At 25.4% G+C, this 20254-nt stretch overlaps 1 protein-coding gene across 1 annotated transcript; it reads right to left on the reverse strand.

Moving 5' to 3' along the window:
* Positions 1-119: 119 nt before the first annotated feature.
* On the reverse strand, positions 120-19411 carry LOC113558094. The gene is made up of 11 exons (XM_026963609.1): positions 19106-19411; positions 16701-16790; positions 16567-16632; positions 11327-11366; positions 6726-6893; positions 5424-5626; positions 4333-4477; positions 1271-1404; positions 1081-1203; positions 367-432; positions 120-287 (listed from the first exon to the last, which is right to left on the reverse strand). The coding sequence occupies exons 1-11, from the start codon at positions 19409-19411 to the stop codon at positions 120-122; spliced, it is 1509 nt and encodes a 502-aa protein (XP_026819410.1).
* Between the last annotated feature and the right edge of the window lie 843 nt (positions 19412-20254).

Here is a 20254-nt window from a genome sequence, read left to right on the forward strand (position 1 = left end):
CATGTATGGAAACAAATTTAACAACGTGAATGTTTATTATATTTTAATTATTTTACTTTTAAAATCGTTATGCTTCTGGTTTCTGGATATTGTTCTAAGTATGATTTTGATGTTATTTTCTAATCTCTTTTTAATAAATCACAAACTTTTGTTATAGCACCATTCCAGCCATCGAGTATAGCGTAGAACCAAGAATATGGTTTTTCACAGCCACAGTGGTTATTAGGGTCATTTATATCGATAAAAGTAACCATAAATCCCGCTCCATTTTCATTTGCAAATTTACCCTGAGAAAATATTATTCTTTTATATTTAATTCTAAAATATTGGTACATTAAATAGATTTATTTACAAAAAAAATATTACTTTTTCATTTAACGATGATTCGGTTTCTACACACCAATTACATGAATTTTGTGGCGTTAAACACATCTATAAATATATACTTTTGTTAAAATGGTCGAATAAAAAAATAAAAAATGTTCAAAAATGTTTTGGTATTTTAAATCTATTCTTTTTATAAATTATACATGACTTTATAAATTTCAATAAAAGTTATATCAGTTGCTGTGATTCACGGACTTTCGGAAAAAAAAATCTTTCAAGGATTCACTCAATGGTGGTTAAACGGGAGAGGTGGATTAGGTAACCTTGGAGAGTAACCTGCAAAGGCCTCTGGGTTAATTTTTATGTTTAAGTAAAAATTAGGTAAAATATAGGATATAATTGATTTGGTCGGGTCTGGAAGTAGGATGGGTGTAGTGGGTTGACTAGTTTCCTTGTCTGAGTATACATGTATAAATACGTAGAATACGTTGTCGTAATGATCATTAATACAAAAAACAATTATTATAAAAAAATTATTTCATTTTTTGGTCTAAAGTTTATAGCATGCTAAAGTATATCACAAGTATCTATTAATGAAAATAATTAAAAAAGTGAGACATGCATATAAATTTAAAATATTTTTAGCCCCCTCTCCGCGTATATAATTTTTTACTATTAGATAAACTTTTGTAGAATGTTGTATAATCATGCTAAAAAGTTATTTAATTAGTATTAAATGTTAAATTTTTATACCTGTTCAAGAGTCAAAGTACAATCCTCAGTTGTATTGTCGGATGATCTCGGACTTATCATATATTTAAAATATGTTTTTTCTTTTGGAAATGATCCTTGAATTAAGACATCTTTTAATTTATCCTGGAAAAATATAATTGGTTATAAGATCCAAATCAGCAGTGGTTGGTTGATAATAATGTTTAAATACCAATGTATAAATTGTTAATGATGACGTTTTTGGAGATAATCCAGTAGTTATGAAGTCCTTAGTACACTCATTTAGTAACACTGCATCAATAAGGAAAAAATCCGTAACAGAAGCTATTACACCAATATCCAACCCTTTATAAAATATTTAAAACAAATATTTAACTAATTAATTATATATTAATTTTTCATATTTTTTATATTACATATATTCAATATTTAATATACTTTAATTTTATTACAATGAACCAATATTTTTATACATGGTGCATTTTATTTCGTTGTACTCATTAATCATGTATCGCCTGTACCTATATATTATCACTATATAGATATATTTCACAATACGTATTTTGATATAACCATTAAAGTGATTTTTTACTATTAGTATTATAGAAGGATAATTAAATTTTGCAATTTAAACATTGTATTAACTATTATACTGACTTATACTAGTTATACCATATTATATAATTATTATTCAGTATTTCGGTAAGCGGCGGGACACCGTAGTGGCCATACGTTAATCTCGCGAACCGTTTTATTAGTTCTCAGTGGTTAAAGTGGGAAAAATGTTGAGGGGCGACAAAGTCACCAAAATTGAGGAGCGTTCCCGAGTTCTTCTTCCAAAGTTTTTATCTAACCAAACTTTTTTAAGAAACACATTAGGTATAAACTTCCATAATTTTTTTCTTTCACGCACCTTTGTTCATAAAAAGTTTATGTTAATAGTATGTAAAATAATATTTTCTCAATAAAAAAATTATTTTAAACATATAATGCCTGCTGAATAAAAAATAAATTGCTATACAGTATCTGAAATGTTAAAAAAAATGTATTAACATTCTAGTTTTAAACATTTCATTAAAAAAACAAATACAAATAATTTATAATAAATATCACTATTCGTATTCTTTCAGTTTAATAATTTGTTTAAATTATAATTATTATATCACATATTATCATAAGCTATATAAATATTATTTAATCTTTCCGTACAGCACTACAGCCCGTTACGTGTTATCAGGATATCTGCACAAGCGACCGGGTGTATCTATAACTAGACACAGCGTGAATATGGATTACACACTACCATAGAGCACGTCTCGTTCTATGACACTATTAAACTATGATTATTATCGCTTATCGCACGCGTCTTCATCTTCAGAAACGTGGAAATTATTCGCGCGAAATAAAATATGTTTAAATTTGGTGATTATCGATGTGTGTGTGTGCGTAAGCCATTTAATTAGTAAATTATTAAAATTAACACGCAACATAAATTTACAATACATTTCTTGTTAAGCGTCTCCTCGGACTTTGGAAACTTAAATTAAAGGGGACGCGGAATCTTAACGTAAATAAGAAGGGGGACTCCGCCCCCGTCCGTCTCCCACCACTTTAACCACTGTTAGTTCTTGATGACATTATCAAAAATCTATTTTGCACTGATGCAAATCTAGTATGTATACTAGTTTCAAAGTACATTAACACGAAACTGTATGACTCGCAAAGTCGCAACTGCCGTATTTGAACGATAAGCTTGCTAAATATTTAATTTACACGCATCCAAAATTGATTCATATTCAATTATTCTCAAAATAAGTCGTACATGTCATTAAATTCAATTAAAATCTTTCAATAAATACATAGTCCTCTGGCTTGTCATAAAAAAAAACTCCTCTCGAATCAAGTTTACTACAGTTCGCTGTCCCCGAAATCCGATAGTAAATTTAGATTACCATTTACCCAAAAAAAAAACCACCAAAGACGATGACACATCAAATGAAAAATCATCATTATTTCTCACACCAAATCGTTACTTGACCTTAGAAATAATAAAAACAAATCAAGCAGAATAATTTTCAATTTAATGACAGAAAATAACATCCAAAGAACACACGCCACTACGCCAGACGTAAGTATATAATATTTCAGACTACGAAATATTTCAAAGTCAATAAAACCTTTGAAGAATTCTCCATGAACATAAAATCCGCCATAAAATTGAATCTGTGTTTAATCAAAGACTTTATAGAACCTCATACTTCAATAAATCCAAAATAAACGAATATATCCCTATTGGTATAATATGTCAGTGACGTAGCCGTTTGGACGTAAAAAAAATATAAAAGAAAATAAATAATATCATAATAGATCATCATCAAAATATATTAATCTAATTTACAAATTATTCAAAGTATGATACTAGAACTAAAATATCATTTTTACGCGGAATCGCTCAAAATATTTCTCTGCATTAAAACAAAATGTTGATCATTTTTTAATATTATTACATAAGATAAGAAAAATAATTAATATAAATGATTATGTTTGACATTTATAAACTGTTTAGATATTTTAAACAATAAATAATTTTTTTGACATTGTATTTTAATTTTTGGCGTACATATTATAATAAAACATTTGTTTTAGATATATTTTTAATTTTACTATTTTATATTATGAACAATTTGTATATTTAATTATTTTATATTAATTTTTGACTTATGTTAATAAAAATAAGTGGCTTATTAATTTTATTTATTGATTTATATATTTATTTTTTCCCCAATTTTATCCCTACGCCCAAATGGCCACGTCCAAGCGGCTACGTCCATTTGTCCTAAATCGCAAAATCGAATACTACACTTTTAAATTTCCTGAAAGCAAACAATTGAAAGCATCAATCACTTTTAGAAACTTTTCTGTAAGCATTACGACATTTTGTATAATTAACGAGCTCTAGGAACTAAAATTTGAAATATGTAATTTACCATATTATATAGGTGCATGTTTATTGTAAAAGTAATCACTCGATATAATCTATATCGTTTTACCTCAGAATCTAAAATGTATTATTTCATCATTTATTATTATAATATTTAGTATTATCATCTTATTAAAAAATTAATTTGTATAGATAAAATATATACTTTGTAATAGTCTATATACAAGCTTATGAGTTATATTATTACATTTATAATTTTTATACACATTACTCGTTATTATACTTTAAACAATACATTATACAATATACAATATATATAAATAGTTACGTACATTTTAACGATGAGTAGGTAAACTGATCTATTAGAAGCACTCCTCTGAAAGCTAGACCAATTATTAATTTTGGAAAAATTGATCTCATCGTCTCGAGATAGATTTTTAAATTTTCTGTATATGTCGGAAATTCTTCGGAATAATACTATAATATAAACGAAATTGGTTACAAAAAATATTTGATAATTATTTTACATAACGTTTTAAACTATTGATCACTTAAAATGTTTTCTATTAATTGATTTGAATTATAAAATTAAAGATAAAGAATAAAACATAACATTTATTAAAAATCATTAATAGCTTAATTTGTTAATTATCTAATATTTAAATTTTAAATTTACAAAAAGATATAATTTTATTATCTTTTTATGATTTCACTAGAGAACGGATTTAAATGCGAATTGCATTTTTTTCTGAATCCAAAAAAACATAATTGCTTTCCAAGCACAAAGTTTATTTCATACACTAAGAAATTATAAAATGTAACTTTTATTCCACATTTTTTTGACATTTTTATATTTTTAAATCATTTTTGAATAGGAATTAGTAAAATTCGATAAAAATTAATCAGCACCTGATTATACAGTGCTGTTTTGAAACATACAAGGTAAAAAAATAACAAATTTATAAATCTAAATTGTATATTCATTTTTTGAAAATAATTTTTAGAGTAAAAAGAAGATTGGAAAACTAGAAGATGAATAATTAGTACCTGAGAATAAAGATTTCTATAATTAATCACATTTTTACAATTTTAAAGGTAATTTTAAGAGCATTTTTTAATGCATTTCAAAATTCTTTTATGAGTGTATTAAATTGTATTTTTTTTTAAGGCATTTTTCTTGTTTTTTAGAGCATTTAAATTCGTTTTTTAGTTATCAATAATAAAATTAAAATTTTTATGTATATTATATGAGTCTATAAGATTTCTTCTTTAAGAATTATAAAATTAACCTTAATTGTAAAATCAAATATACATTTAGATAGGTACCTGCATGTCTCGGAGTGAATAACATACAAAAAAAATGTTAACATCAGATGTTTTTTATGATTTAAAAATTAAAAATAAATAAGTCCTTAGTCCTTACTGTGTACTCTAAATTTCCAATAATAAGACCAGTGATATTTGGATGATTGTCAAAGAAAACCTTTAATCCTTTCATGTCCTCTTTCGAGTTGTTTCCTCCATTGCAAGTTTCATTAGCAAGTTTTATACTCCATTCTTTTTGAGAAGCATGACCGAAGTATAAATATGCAGACTTACCACTCACCAAAATCTTATCTAATTGTTCTATAAAAATATTAAACACGCAAATATATGTTGTTTAAAAATATTTAATATTAAGTATACCTTTATTTTAATGTTCTAGACAGTATTTTTTTTTCGTAGTAAATAATTTTAGAATATAAAATTTTTATTTTTTTCCGGCCCGCAAATTCTTTTTAATTCGTGAATGTGGCCTGAGAGTCCAAAACGGTTGTCGACCACTGATCTAGAGTCTAATTGAATGATTGCATCACATCATATGGAGCGATGAATGCATTAATTTTACAATGGAGTGTATTTTTTTCTGTCATCGCCTCTTAGGGCAGTTATAAATTATAATGCTTTAATTTTAAACTTTGAGAGTGATTTATTGTAGACAATTGGATCTAGTTAATTAATTCCTCGTGTTTAAAATAATCGGGAAAAATAAAAATTAAGAAAAAACAGGAATTTTTACACAAAACCAATTTTCGACCGAAATTATTTCTTTGTTTTGTAAAAACTTGAAATTTTCAACAAGAGCTAAATAGTGTCAGTTTGGTGATATCGGATTGGTATAGAGTTTCAGAGAGAAGATAGACATACAAAAATTCCCCTTTTTTTGATAATTTTCATATTTATAATTATTTCAGTTATTCGTACACGCAATATAACTTGAATTTTAAATAGCAACAGTTGTTTAAAATACTTTATTCGAATAAACCAAACTTTTTTGAATTTATTTAAACCTATGACTATGATTCCAGAACCAATATTGAATAGTGACAATAAGCAATGTTTTTATTTAAATCAATGATTTTTTTTATGATTATCCTATGATTTTATAAATTTCAGTGCGATTTTGCGCATTTTTTTTTCACTCAATAATTTAAATTGACGGTTTTTCAAATCAAAAATTCAATTATTTAAAAAAATTGTTTTTATTCAATTTAGTTTTTAAAGTGTTCAAGCTTACCATTTTTTTCCATGGGTTATAATACCTGTAATGGGGGCCTATACCTACATAATATATTTTCCAAGTTTCTTACAATTGATATCTTAAGTTAAGTTTAATAATAGCATTTTAAATTCTGCCTTTTCGTTGTATATTATGTATTTATTAAATTAAATAATATTATATTACCGAAATCGCCATTAGTAATGTTATCACAAACGTAGTGATATAAATTAATATAAGCCCCATCATATACTAAGGACGTGCATTCTAATGGTACGTTAGAAATTGGTACCGGCGGAAAACCACAAACCGTTTGCAGATCACCATGATAACAACATGATGATATTCCAGGGCCTGAAAACCAAACAATAAAATCATATTATACAAGGTGATTCTTTTATCATTGTACACTCATTATTTCAAAAGGTATTCATGTTTATGAAAATATTTTTTCACATAGTTTCAAATTGGTTAAAAACAACGTTTTTATTAAAAAATTATATTTTTAAATATTTTTATCCTTATATTACTTTATGCTGTCATTCAAAAAAGTAAAAAAGTAAAAAAATATAATTTTTTAGTAAAAATGTTGTTTTTTAACAACTTGAAACTATGTTAAAAAAATGTTTTCAAAAACATGAATACTTTTTGAAATAATGAGTGTTTTATGATAAAAGAATCACTTTGTATGTAATATTTCTTGCATATGACGATGTATATAATCCAAAATATAATTAAATATAAGTACTGCAACAGGCTTAAATATTAACGGGTGAAAACGATTTAGTGATTTTTCTTTCTCAGTTAATATATTTTTGAGTTAGTAAGAACTCAAAAGTGCGTTTATTGTTCAAGGAAATTTTTATGCATAGGACACAGATAAAGATATTTAAACTACAAAACATATAATATATTATATAATATGGTAGCTATAAAATATTAGATATAGTACTAGTTGTATTACTTAACTTCAATTGTAAAAAAAAAGTACAAAATATTATGTTTTGTAAATTTCGGTTTGAGTGTGCAATTTTAACCTTGTACTTAGTTTACACTGTAAATAATTGGATACAACAGACGGTGTATTTAGATTTAAGAATCTAAACGTAATAAGCAAATCAGTGTTAGTTTAGGATGTTTAAATATTTCCATTCAGGAAAGTTTGAATCAAATTTCAAACAACACAGATATTTAAGATGGTTAAGTGAGTGGATCCATAAAAAAATGTTGAAAAGTAAAGTATATAAATTGATAGAAAGTATTTTTTATTTTATATTATTCAATATCCATACAGGATTAAGGTCTATTGTCTATAAAAAATGTGTTCAAAACACGTTTAATGATATGTATTTTGGCAGTATTATTTAAGTAATTTATTTTACTAATAGTATATTGTGGTATATTTATTTAATTTTTATCAAAACTTTAAAATTATTATATTATTATTAATTAATAGTTGTAATAGTATATAATATCATATTTATATGTTATGTTATTGGTGCTAGTACTATATGTATAGGTCCGTGTCTTCATGATATAAATGGAAAATATTTTAAAATTAATGTATATTTACTTTTAAAATGTAATTGCGTATTGTTTAAGAACCATAATATACGTAAAAGTTATAAGTGTTCACGAATAATATTCTTGAATTATAACAAAATAATTTACATGATTATTTATACTTAAAATATGTAATTTCGTTAAAATTTTAAATTAAAATATCTATAAAAAAAAATTGCGCATATATATTTTTAGGTTTGTATTTATTAGTATTCATTTTTTATAGGCATTAATATTTAAGTTCTGGTTATAAAAATTCAATATTTTATAAATTATTAACCGTAAAATAATATGCTAATTTTCACGATTTTTCATCAAATTTATTAGAATTCAAATTGCAAATGCATATAAAATGTCATTGCTTTCAATTTTATTTTCTATTTTTTTTAATAACAATTTATGAGGAACCATAAACTAAATATTTCAAACCTTTTAAACTATATTTATTTGAAATTAAAAAAAACAAAAACAATTAAAAAAAAAAGTATGGAATATCAATTGTCTAAATAAATAGCTTAAAAAGAGTCAAAATATTTTGAAAATTATATTGATAATATAAATATTGTGAAAATTTCAAGTTTCTACGGCTATTCGTTTTTTGAAATTATAACAAATTAAAGAATCAATTTTTATCAAAAACTTTTTCTTTTTTCTTAATTTATTTTTATTTTTTATCGATTATTAAAAAAGTACTTGAAAATTGTTACTCTTACAAAGAGTCAACTAAATCCAATTATAGTAGATAATAGCAGTAAGTAAATTGAAAAAAAAAACTTTTAAAGATAACATTTGGTTAATCTTTTTTTTTTTTATTGAATAATATTAAAAATTATCTATTTAAACAGAAACTCACCTTTTGTATTTTGAGATTCTATACATACTCCTAAGATAAGAATAATAAGAATTAAAAGTAAAGAACTGTAAATGAACATTTTGAATTGTATGTAGTATGCTAAAAACCTAATACTTTATTCATACATATTGATGTAGATATTATTTTTATTTAACTATATTCCTAAACCATATAAATCATTTTTATAATTAGCTAATTTATATTACCTTTATTCTGACAATAATATGTTTCTAATTAAATAATCTAAATTTTTTTTTATTGGTATAGTATTCATTTGGAAAGCTATATAATACAACGTAAATAATACGTATACGTATCTATGTGTTTTGCAATTTCGCACGCTGTATAATACTGCAAGTACTTATATAATTTTTATTTTAAATTAAAAATTGAAAAACAAACTGTTTATTTGGTGAATAATTATTAATTATATTTATAAATAGAAAAACGCCAAAAATTACACTAAAAACTAAAAGTTGGTAAAAAAAAAAATCAAGTTTAATGAACTTTAAAAGAACATTTTTGAATTGTATTAATGTATAATTATTAAATATAGAAATTAAATTTCTAATTATTTTAAGTGTTTATATAAATATTATACATTTTAAATATTTCAGTTTATTTTGTGCAGTTTGTAAAAACTCAATGAAAATGGATCGTTTTAGAGAGGTTGAATTTAAGTACTACAATTGTATAGCGATTTGCGGGGAAATTCTGTATAAATGTGTAAAAAATCGTATAATTAGTGTGTATGAATTCCTCGAATCACGAAGCTTTATGTTATTATTATATCGTAATAAGACATTTAACCGACAGTTTTATAAAAAAAGTGGAAAATTATTTACACGCATAATATTTTTTACACTGATATCAAATATTTACTATAGTATATTAATGTGTCTACCTAGTGGTGTATTACTAATAATATTTGTTAATAATTATCAGTTATTAAGATTTTGTTATAATGTAATTTTTTGGGGGTCTCTGTATGATAACGATTAGAATTTTCAATATTTCGCTAACAGGATTTAGGTCTATAAAATATTTTTAATACATTAGAGAGTTTATTGACTCTATAAATATTATTTTTTTATTTATTGTATAATACTCATCATAACTTGTTTCAAAATTAAAATATCAATTAAACCTTTCAATACCTTTAATAATGTCCCCTATAATATTAATAATAGTGTAAAATGAATTTTTTTTAAGGTAAGATTTGTCATATTATTATGCTTTAGTAAAATGGAAACTACACGTATATCCATAAGTGATATAATAATAATATAAATTCCTTTTCTTAACAGAAACATAAATGTAAAATAGTAAAATATCATTAAAAATATAGGCTTGCAGCAGGGACAGATTGGCAGAATTTTTCGGCCCGGGAAAATTATTTAGACCGACACATAAACAAATATTACGTACTAGTGTTTTCTTAAGGCAATAGGTGGTTCAATCCCCCCCCCCACAAATACAATTTTATTTACTGACTTTTATATTTATTAAAATAAAATTTGCACATAAATAATGTAGCAAAACAATTTAATGTGAGTTCTTTATTAAGTAATGCATTTTCTTTTTAACTCAAAAAAACTATCCAAAACAAGAGCACCAAGATTTTTCAAAGATTATTAAATCCAATTCCTTTTCTTTTAATTTTTAGTTAATTTCAACATAAATATATATATTTCAATAAATAAAATGTTGAGATTAAATAACAACTTAAATATACAATTTTTTATGATATAAAAAAACTTATGTTTTTATCTACACGTTATTATTATTTTTTGTCAATTTGTTAGTCCTACTTAAAATATAGTTAACTTATAGATAATTTCTTTATCATAGCTCGATTCACGGCTACAACGTTGGTATTATATGTAGGCATATTATACACGTATAATCACCGTAGCCATGATAAGAAGTTAGAAATCACGAACTAAGATATAATATAACTAGTATTAGATAGTAAATATAGTATATATTAGTCCGTGTCAGAAATTAAAATAATTATAATATGATAAATTAGTAAATAATAAATATTAATAAATGCATTTATGAAAATTTTATAACAATTTATTCTCCATCAACCAATTATTTAAGTGATATTCTGTACTACAGTAAGTAAAAGGATCCAATATTAAGCTCTCAATTTCATTAAAAGTTGTTCGTAATATTAGTTCTTTAATATTTTTTTCAACAGTATTTTTAAGAATAGAAGCCAAAGGCATTAAAATATTTTCTTTTATACCAGATTGGATGTAATGTACATCACTTTTATTAAAATTGTTATTGTTATACAAACTTATAATAAATTTAACGGTTGATTCATATACTAAATTAGTGGCATTTTCAAAGTTAAAAATACCTCGAGTTTCATCATCAATTCTTGCTGGGGTTCTTCCACACTGTGGGGGGTTTATATGTGATTATTGAAATTATTTTCATTTGACATTAACACGTCATTATTTAGTGCATTTTGTGTAACAATATTAAAAGTTACGTGCTTTCTATTAAAATGCCGTTTAAACGAAGACAAGCAATTAAATGTTTGAGAGTAATTATTTTCTAAGCATGTTTAAGCACTATCCGGTTTTAACATATGAATGATTTTATAATGAACATTTAGAGCTTGCAATAAATATCCAACAATCATTTTACAAATAAAACATATCATTTTCATTTACCTTTTAGTTTGTTATTTAACTTGAGTTCACGCTAAACAATGAGACAAACTAAACAAACTGAGACAGCAGGAAACAACTTGTTCACATAACCATCGAAAATCGAAATAAACTACACGAGTACTATAGACACATATCAATGAATAGACATTGAAAATGTATTAGATTCTTATCGATCAAATAAGAATTATTGTCAATATTATGATAATTATTAAAAACGATAATAATATTGTAAATTTGATTATAATCAATTGACATTATTTGACAATAACAATATATATATATTCTGATTGATAATATTTAGTGTTATTTCTATAATTCACACGACCAATTGTATAAAATATTTTCCAGTTGACAATATAAACGTTGTTAACCGTTGACAATATTATATTATTAAAATAACTAATGATATTTTGTTCGGTGTGTAAAAAAAAAAAATTCATGACAATTTATGGCAAAATTAAAAACCGTTTGCGGCCATAGCAGCCTTCAGGCATCCCGATGGGCCAATAATTCGGCTCTGGCTTTCAGTCTGTCTTTGAATTTAATTGATTTCGTTAAACGTAGGATAAATAAAATAGTTTGTTTAAATCCCGATTAATATTTTTGTAGTTCGGATTTTTATGTACGGCTACGAGATTTGTCAAATATCAGGATCAGTCCTGGGTTAATGTAAAAGGCCGATATTTTTAACAATTGTTGTTTGATAATTTTTCCTTTTGCTTTATACTCATATTATATAATCACAATATTGTACGTTATTAAAAAATTATTATTCTTTTATCTTATATAAAAATCACTTTCATGTATGTTATTCTGTTTAATTTATTTTCTTGTTGTTGAAAATAATCTATTTATTTTAAACAGAAAGTTCACGTTTTAGATTTTGAGATTATGCACATATTGCTTATTGTTAAGTTAAGAATGATACTAATTTAAGATACAGAAATGTAAAAGTACATTTTTAATTTGGGTGATTTGCTACAGATCTATTATCATATACTCTATACTTATTTCTTACGAATTACATATTATACTGGCGATTTTTTTTTGTGTTACTTTATAAACTATATTTTTTTATTAACATAATGTTTATTTTGAATGCATTTACATAACGAATATAAATTTATGTTTTATAATTGCGCACGTTTCGTTATGTCGCATATACATACATTTTTTTACGTTTAAAACAGATTGTTTACTAACTGTATAATTAGTAGGTAATTAATAAATATAGGCATGACGCATGAAATTTATGAACTAAAAAAAAACTAAAATTTATAGCAACTGATTAAAAAAAAAATACATTTGGTGATAAAATACCACAAACTGATATGCTCGGATTTGTATGCACATTTCATTTTTATATTTATTATTTTTTCAGGATACTCGCTTAATACCAAGTAAGCAAAATATTTGATTAATTAAGTTATAGCAAAACATTTGAATTTTTCCATTGTTTTTATGTAGTTTGTAATCACTAAGCGATTATTTTAATCAAAAAATTAGATTACACAAAACTTTAATCAACGCATTCTACCAAGATAGCAGCTCGCACACTGTAAAAATAATACATTAATTATTACATCACTCGTAGTCTAATAATTAATTAAACCAAATGTACAATTTTAATTTCAAGTAAAAATATTTCAATCATTTTGATTGACAAAAATGTCTTAGATTTTGTCAGTATATTATACTATATATAATATTTTATATTCATAAAAAACTGACCCTAATCGGCCTAATCTTACCTAATAGTAAGACCTGCAGGGTTAGGTATCTGTATTTTTCTTATCTTTAAGTAGTGTAGATAGATCTTGATTTTAAAAATGTTTTTTCCAATAATTTGCCTTTTTCACCACTTAGTGGTCATTATCTGGTATGTTTTGTATCCTTTCCAGTATTAATTTTTGATAAAATTTATACTTTTAATGATTTTCATTAGATTTTTTCTACTATAAAAGTATTATTCCAAAACTTTCTTTTCAAATGTATAATTTATTTTAAAACTTATACTTTGGCTCTTTTGTAGATGAAAATTCATTAACATTTATACTTTAATAAAAATACATCATTAATAAGGTTATTACATGACGTAGTAAATATAATGTATATTTTATCGTTTTATCTATTTTTATAATCAATAGATTTTGGTAAAATCTGTATATAAGTATTTATAATGTTATGCAAATTCAAACTAAAATAATAAAAACAATAAACTGTCGCAGATGATGATAAGTTTTTGTCATTAATATTCAATACTGTCTTTTCACTAAAAATATGTTTAAACTCAATTTTTAAATTATTTCTATCATTATAACAAAGTGCTATATAGATACTAGGATTTGGTAAAATAATAATTATCTTCCAACTTATTAATTATCATGAACCTTCTAACTTTGGTTAGAATAATTATTTAAAAACTGAGCCGTCGCGGGACGCCTGGCAGATGTGAAACATCAACAATTTTCTTTTTATAATAATGTTAAAAATTATTATTATAATTATTGTTATTTATTTTTTTTTAATTATTATTATTATCAATTTTTTGCCGAGCTTCGGTGAATTGAGCTGACAAGCCACGAGTGGGGCGTGGCGCCACGTCACAGTCGGTCTCACTACCGTACCACGCCATTTGATGTTTCACATCAAAAACTCAAGTTAAGTAACTCAAAAACTACTCGTTTATATTTTGATTTAGAAACATCAATATTATAAAATAAGTTCTCTATTTAACAACTTATAAAAGAAGAAGAAGATAAACCTCATTTAAAGTTAATAATTATACAGTAAGACGTTTTTTTTTTTATAAATAATCGCTAAAATATTACGTTTTATGCTTTTTTTTATAAAAATTCCAATAAATCTAAATTTTGGTGGTTTTGGCCAAGTATAAAATATAGGTTTACAATTATATACAATAAAATTTGATTTTTAATGATTAAAGGTGAAAACTATTACACACAACTGTGAAGAAATAATGAAAAAAAATATTGAAAATTGAATGAAACGACTAGGAATTATTAGTGGTTCTAGTTAAACTCTCTGACGCTGTTGCCAAATATTAAAATGGAAAAAAGCTCTCTTAATTTATTATTAGTTTTTTAATTTTTCATCACTTACAAACATTTTGGTTCTTTTTGTAAATTTAAAAACCGGAATCCAAAAGTGTGTCTAAACTATTTTTTTATTTCAGATGTTGTTATTATAATCTACAGATGATCTCAATTTTTTTATACAATAACATCAACTATAAAAATAGTAAAATATATTATAATAATAAGTTATAGTAGTTATAATATGATAATATGTTATAATATTCACTATTACAGATTATTTATAAAGTTATATACAGTTATATATAAAAGTGTTGATTATTAAAAACCACAATTTTGAATTCATTTGTATTTAAATAAGCTTAAAAAAAATGTTTAGATGAGTTGTTCTAACTGTAAATTTTAAAGAAAACTGTACTACAGGCCGATGTATTTTTAAATAAACGGACACTCTATCTCTTTTTCGGGTAAATATATTGCGTTTTAAAGTCAACTAATCTTTGTATTGTAAGCGACTCATTCTATGTTTGAGTAACCGTTTAACAGTATTCCTGTAAATTTTAAAACTCAGTTGACAGTGATTATAATTATATTATTGTTTGTACGCATCTATACTAAATAAAAACATTTAAAATTAAATTGTTTCATATTCAATTATTTATTCGATTATACTAAATGAATGGTAAGTATGTTCATTTTCAATATTTTTTTGTAATAATTTAATATTCGAACAGATTTCAACTACGCAAACTTAAAATCTATTTGTCTCAATAGTTTACCTATTGTATGGTACAATTTGAAGTAGGTATAAGTAGGTTTTAGAAATTAAAAATTATTAAAAAAAAAAACTACAACAACATTGAAGTCTATAGTACATTTTTTATAATTATTAATTAATTGAATACATAAACATATAACTTATAAACTAGGTATATCAAATTATGTCTGATGTGCCATATCTAAACAAAATATAATATAAATATTATACGATCTATCGTATCTACGTAAATACACCTTTATTGTTTAATTTTACATTGGTATAATACTTTAATCTGAATCCATTTGAATGGGTAAGATTATAACAATATTATTCATATGTCTTTGCTTTATTTACAAATCACGATCGTGATATTATATTTGAAAGTTTTTTTGGTTGCAGTAGTTAAATCAAAAACACTGTTTGACAGTTTCCTATGTTTTTAACCAAAGGACAGACGTCAAGCGTAATAATGCCATAGTAGTTGTGACCTTCAACAATGAACCTGGAAAAGCATATCTAAAAACCTTGTTATTATTATTATACTCTTAGTTTTAGGCTTAAGGTTAATGTTAAACAAATATGAAAACCTATTTATTTAGGCGTTTATAAAAGTGATTTAATAGAAAAAAGAATTTTAATAAAATATAAATTATAATATACTTATATAGCAATAAATGTGAATCTTATACTCTTATTATAAGTATACAGTTATTCAATTTTTATTATTTTGTAGTTATTAAGAAATTTGTGACAAACATTCACGAGTATAAGCTTTAATTTATATTTAACATAATATATTTTCATACTTGAAAAATCAAACTGTGTACAGCTTAGCGCCATTGTTAAAGTTAAATTGCTTTAAAATTTAAAAATATCATTCAACCCAGTGACTATTATGATAAATATGCTTGTTTTATTTTGTAGTTACTATAACAAGTCATTCAAAATTTTGAAATAGCTAACAAGTTGTATCCCATGACTGAAAGAAACATTACATTAATTTTAATGGAATTGTACTACTTAATAGACAATAATATATGATAATAGTAATTTAGTTTAATTTTGTATTATTTGCAATGGGTATTGTTGTGTTCAACGGTTTTACCAAGACATCTGGTGAAGATCCTAATTGAACCAAAATCAGAAAATACGTAGCTATGGTACCCATTATCTGAAATTATAATATTTTAAATTTCATATAAATAGTTCTTTATAATGCTAGAATGTATTATGACATACCGATACAAACATTTCAAAGTCCAGACATATGAAACCATAAATAACAAATTCTATTTTATGATCCAACATCTCCAAAATGAATAATTGTACCTATACAAATAAAAAAGTATTAGTTCTACTTTTAAGTAAAAATATCTGCAATTTTTTTTCTTTACTGAAAGTAGTAAAAATGTTATTTTGCATAGATAATCAATACATGTTTGTATAAGATTGTGTACCGAAATATTTAATCAACCTAAATCAATAGTGAGTAGATTAAAAACAGATAGTATTAATAAATAATTAATTAGTAAACAGTTTATAATTTCTAATCAATATTCAAATATGTTGTGATATAATAAATCGTTGGTAAAAAATCTTATCATTATTTTTGTTTTTAACAACCTCTCTTAGAACGTAATGCTATTAATAAACTATCAATCAACACGATTAAACTTAAGGCAAACTTAATCAAGTTTGAATATTTAATGTAGTATAAAGAGGCTGTGTCCTGTTTATGCTGCAGTGGTGTATTTATGCATGACCACAAATAGGTCTAGACTCTAGACCGCAAGTATATTGAAAATTCAAGAGTTTATATAATTGATTTGTATCCTAAACTAAAAACTTTGTTATTGGTAAAGGTTGTATAATTCCTAAGTCCGGCATCAGCTATAAGAAAGGTTTAACATCAATAATTATTATATTGTAGTAAATTGTAGTATACATATAACTGAAGTTTCATGGCCATTTTAATAGAGAATTAGTTAATAGAGGCCTGAAATTTGCATGAAATTACATAATCGGGGAATCATATAGGTTAGGTTACAATGAACATATAGCCAAAGACTTTTTTAAATTTTATGGAGTGCTAAAATTTCATACACAAAACTGACAAAATGATCAAATTAATATCATAAAATAAATCTAGTAGGAGGGTACTGTGAGTATTTTTTGGGAGGGTATAAGTTCCTACCTATGGGTTGACAATTTAAAATTTAAAAAGTGTATTGAGCTCGATTAAAACCCCAGAATGCGTGAGACGTTACTGCGTTAGAAAATGAGAGACTCTTGAACGGTAATATTTTATTTTCTAACTTACTGCAGGATACAAAAAAGATTTAATATTTACATGTATATTATATTATAATAATAATATTAATAAGTATATAATATGTATATTGTAATTTATGATATTGCATACCTTTCTTTTTGTGAGGTTTACTTCATTATATTCATTAATTTTCTTCTGAAATGTGATATTAATGAAATTCGCCTAAACAATATATTAATATTATTATTTTCTCTAGCCATCAATATTGTTAATAAAAGTCAACTATAAACTAATACAATATTTTTACTAGATTTATATACATTAAATGTTCTCCTCGTGTATATATAAAATTAACTTTAAATCGATTGGCTATAGATGTTATATTAGTATATTTAGTATACTATTTTTAGATGGTTTAATAGAACGTGGAGATCGAATTTAGTTGATTTGTTATTTAATTCACGTTTTACAGCTGTAGAAATAGCTCCAAAAACAAAACGATAGGCGCCAACGTATACAGTGTACACACTATACACTATGGTATGATAATTTATTATACGCACATTAACATAGTATACCTATATCCAACATGCGTGCACATGTGGCACAAAGTTATAATTTTAACAATAAATTAATAAATCAAATATTATGACATCGTAATTGAGTCGTTTGCGTAAAACAACGCGATTCGCGTACAAATAAATAAGTCGATCGATTTTACGTGACCTGTACGCGTCATCGTTTCGTCGCAAAGTTATGTCATAATATATTATAATAAAGTAGACTCTTATTATTTCGTACTTCGCTATCACGAACTACATCGAAATCCTCTTGAAACGACCATTACACTTAATAGCGTTTTGCTCTCGATAACTCGAAATAAAATTAATCGTTTTTTGTTATCTCGAATATACAAAAATAATATTTTTATTACGGTAAAAACAAAGTATTAAGCAGTACATTCAGTATAGTGATTATGATTTCACGCGTTTGTAGTCATTCGTACACACATTACACACATATAATAAAATGGAAAATAAGCGTAAATTAAAATACGTTCTTACAATTAATTTTTTACATTCTTAAAAAAAAAAAGGAAAATAATATTAAACAAATTTTGATACCTAACAGATTTAAAAAAAAAAAAAATAATTTATTCATTGTTGTTATAGTTTATTGCAGATATAAAATATTATGTATTATTAGTAATTTAAGAATTTAAATTACGAATTTTAAGCATTCAAATTATTTACCAAATTTTTCAGTTTTTTTTTTAATGTTAATAAAACTCGATATTTCGAACTTTTCCCTGCCCCCCCCCACCGCCCCGAGATTCGACATAACGAGAATCTACTGTATACGCGGTTGTTACCTGTTCGACGGTCGTATGGCAAGCGTCGATGATGAAGTACATCTGCAGCGTGCGTACGAGAGACTCGTAAAGAAAGTACAGCGTGATTCGGATGGTGTTGGAGCCGTCGGACATGAGCGTGTTGAACGCGGAGAGCATCATGAACGTGACGCCGAACACGTTGCCGACGATGTTGATGAACAATTGCGTTTGGAACGCTCTCGTCAGCGTTGTGCAAACGTCGCATATGTCCAGGTACGCGAGTCGTGCGGTCGACACGGAGAATCCCGACAGAAACGATGCCGAAATCGAGCCGAGCGTATCCATTATCTTGACGTTCAGTTTGTACAACAGTCTGAAAATACAATACCGTTGACATATTATTAATATAATAATATTATATCGTATATTATACGGCGTGTTCGGATATTTTTTATTCGGATCGCCGCCGGCTTTCGCCCGAGCAGTTACGAAATTATACGATACTACGTATAGCAGCGATTCATGTTTAGACAGCTTTTAGTACTCGTACGGCTGCAATGATGTGCATTATACCATTTACCTCGTCGTAAAATACATGCTTCTGATGATGAAAACGATTATTGAATTCCAATATTACAAATAGCAGATGCGACGCGTGTCCCACTGTCCCGGTATAACTCGTCCGTAGACAGATAGACCAAAATAGTAATAATATGAATTAATATATACGTATTGTACAGGCACGTCGTTACGAATAACCGAATAAATTTCGTAATACTGAAACAAAATTATTGGACAAAAGTGACCAATTTCTATCAATCGGGACAATGGGACACGGCTATACTCAAATAGTATTCTCCATACCGGTACATAAGATATAAGGTGCACTCTGCGTTTGCTCGCGAGTTAACTAACTTTACAAAGGTTAAACCAACAACTCGTTTAACGCCAAGGTCGAAAACAAGGTTTAATTGAACTAGCTAAAGTCGTCCCAAGCGAAAATTCAATATTAGGCTAAGTATATTATCGAAATAGATAAAATGTTACATGGACTATTTGCCTCTGTATTTATACTAGTTTTATTAGGAATGTAAAAACCGATCATAGAATAACAGGTCAACTCAAAAATGAACCGACTTTATGATTATGTATTTATGCATGTGGACTGTACTACCACAAAGTATTTTA

The sequence above is a fragment of the Rhopalosiphum maidis genome, chromosome 3, assembly GCF_003676215.2.
Source record: "Rhopalosiphum maidis isolate BTI-1 chromosome 3, ASM367621v3, whole genome shotgun sequence".
NCBI classification, from domain to species: Eukaryota; Metazoa; Arthropoda; class Insecta; order Hemiptera; family Aphididae; genus Rhopalosiphum; species Rhopalosiphum maidis.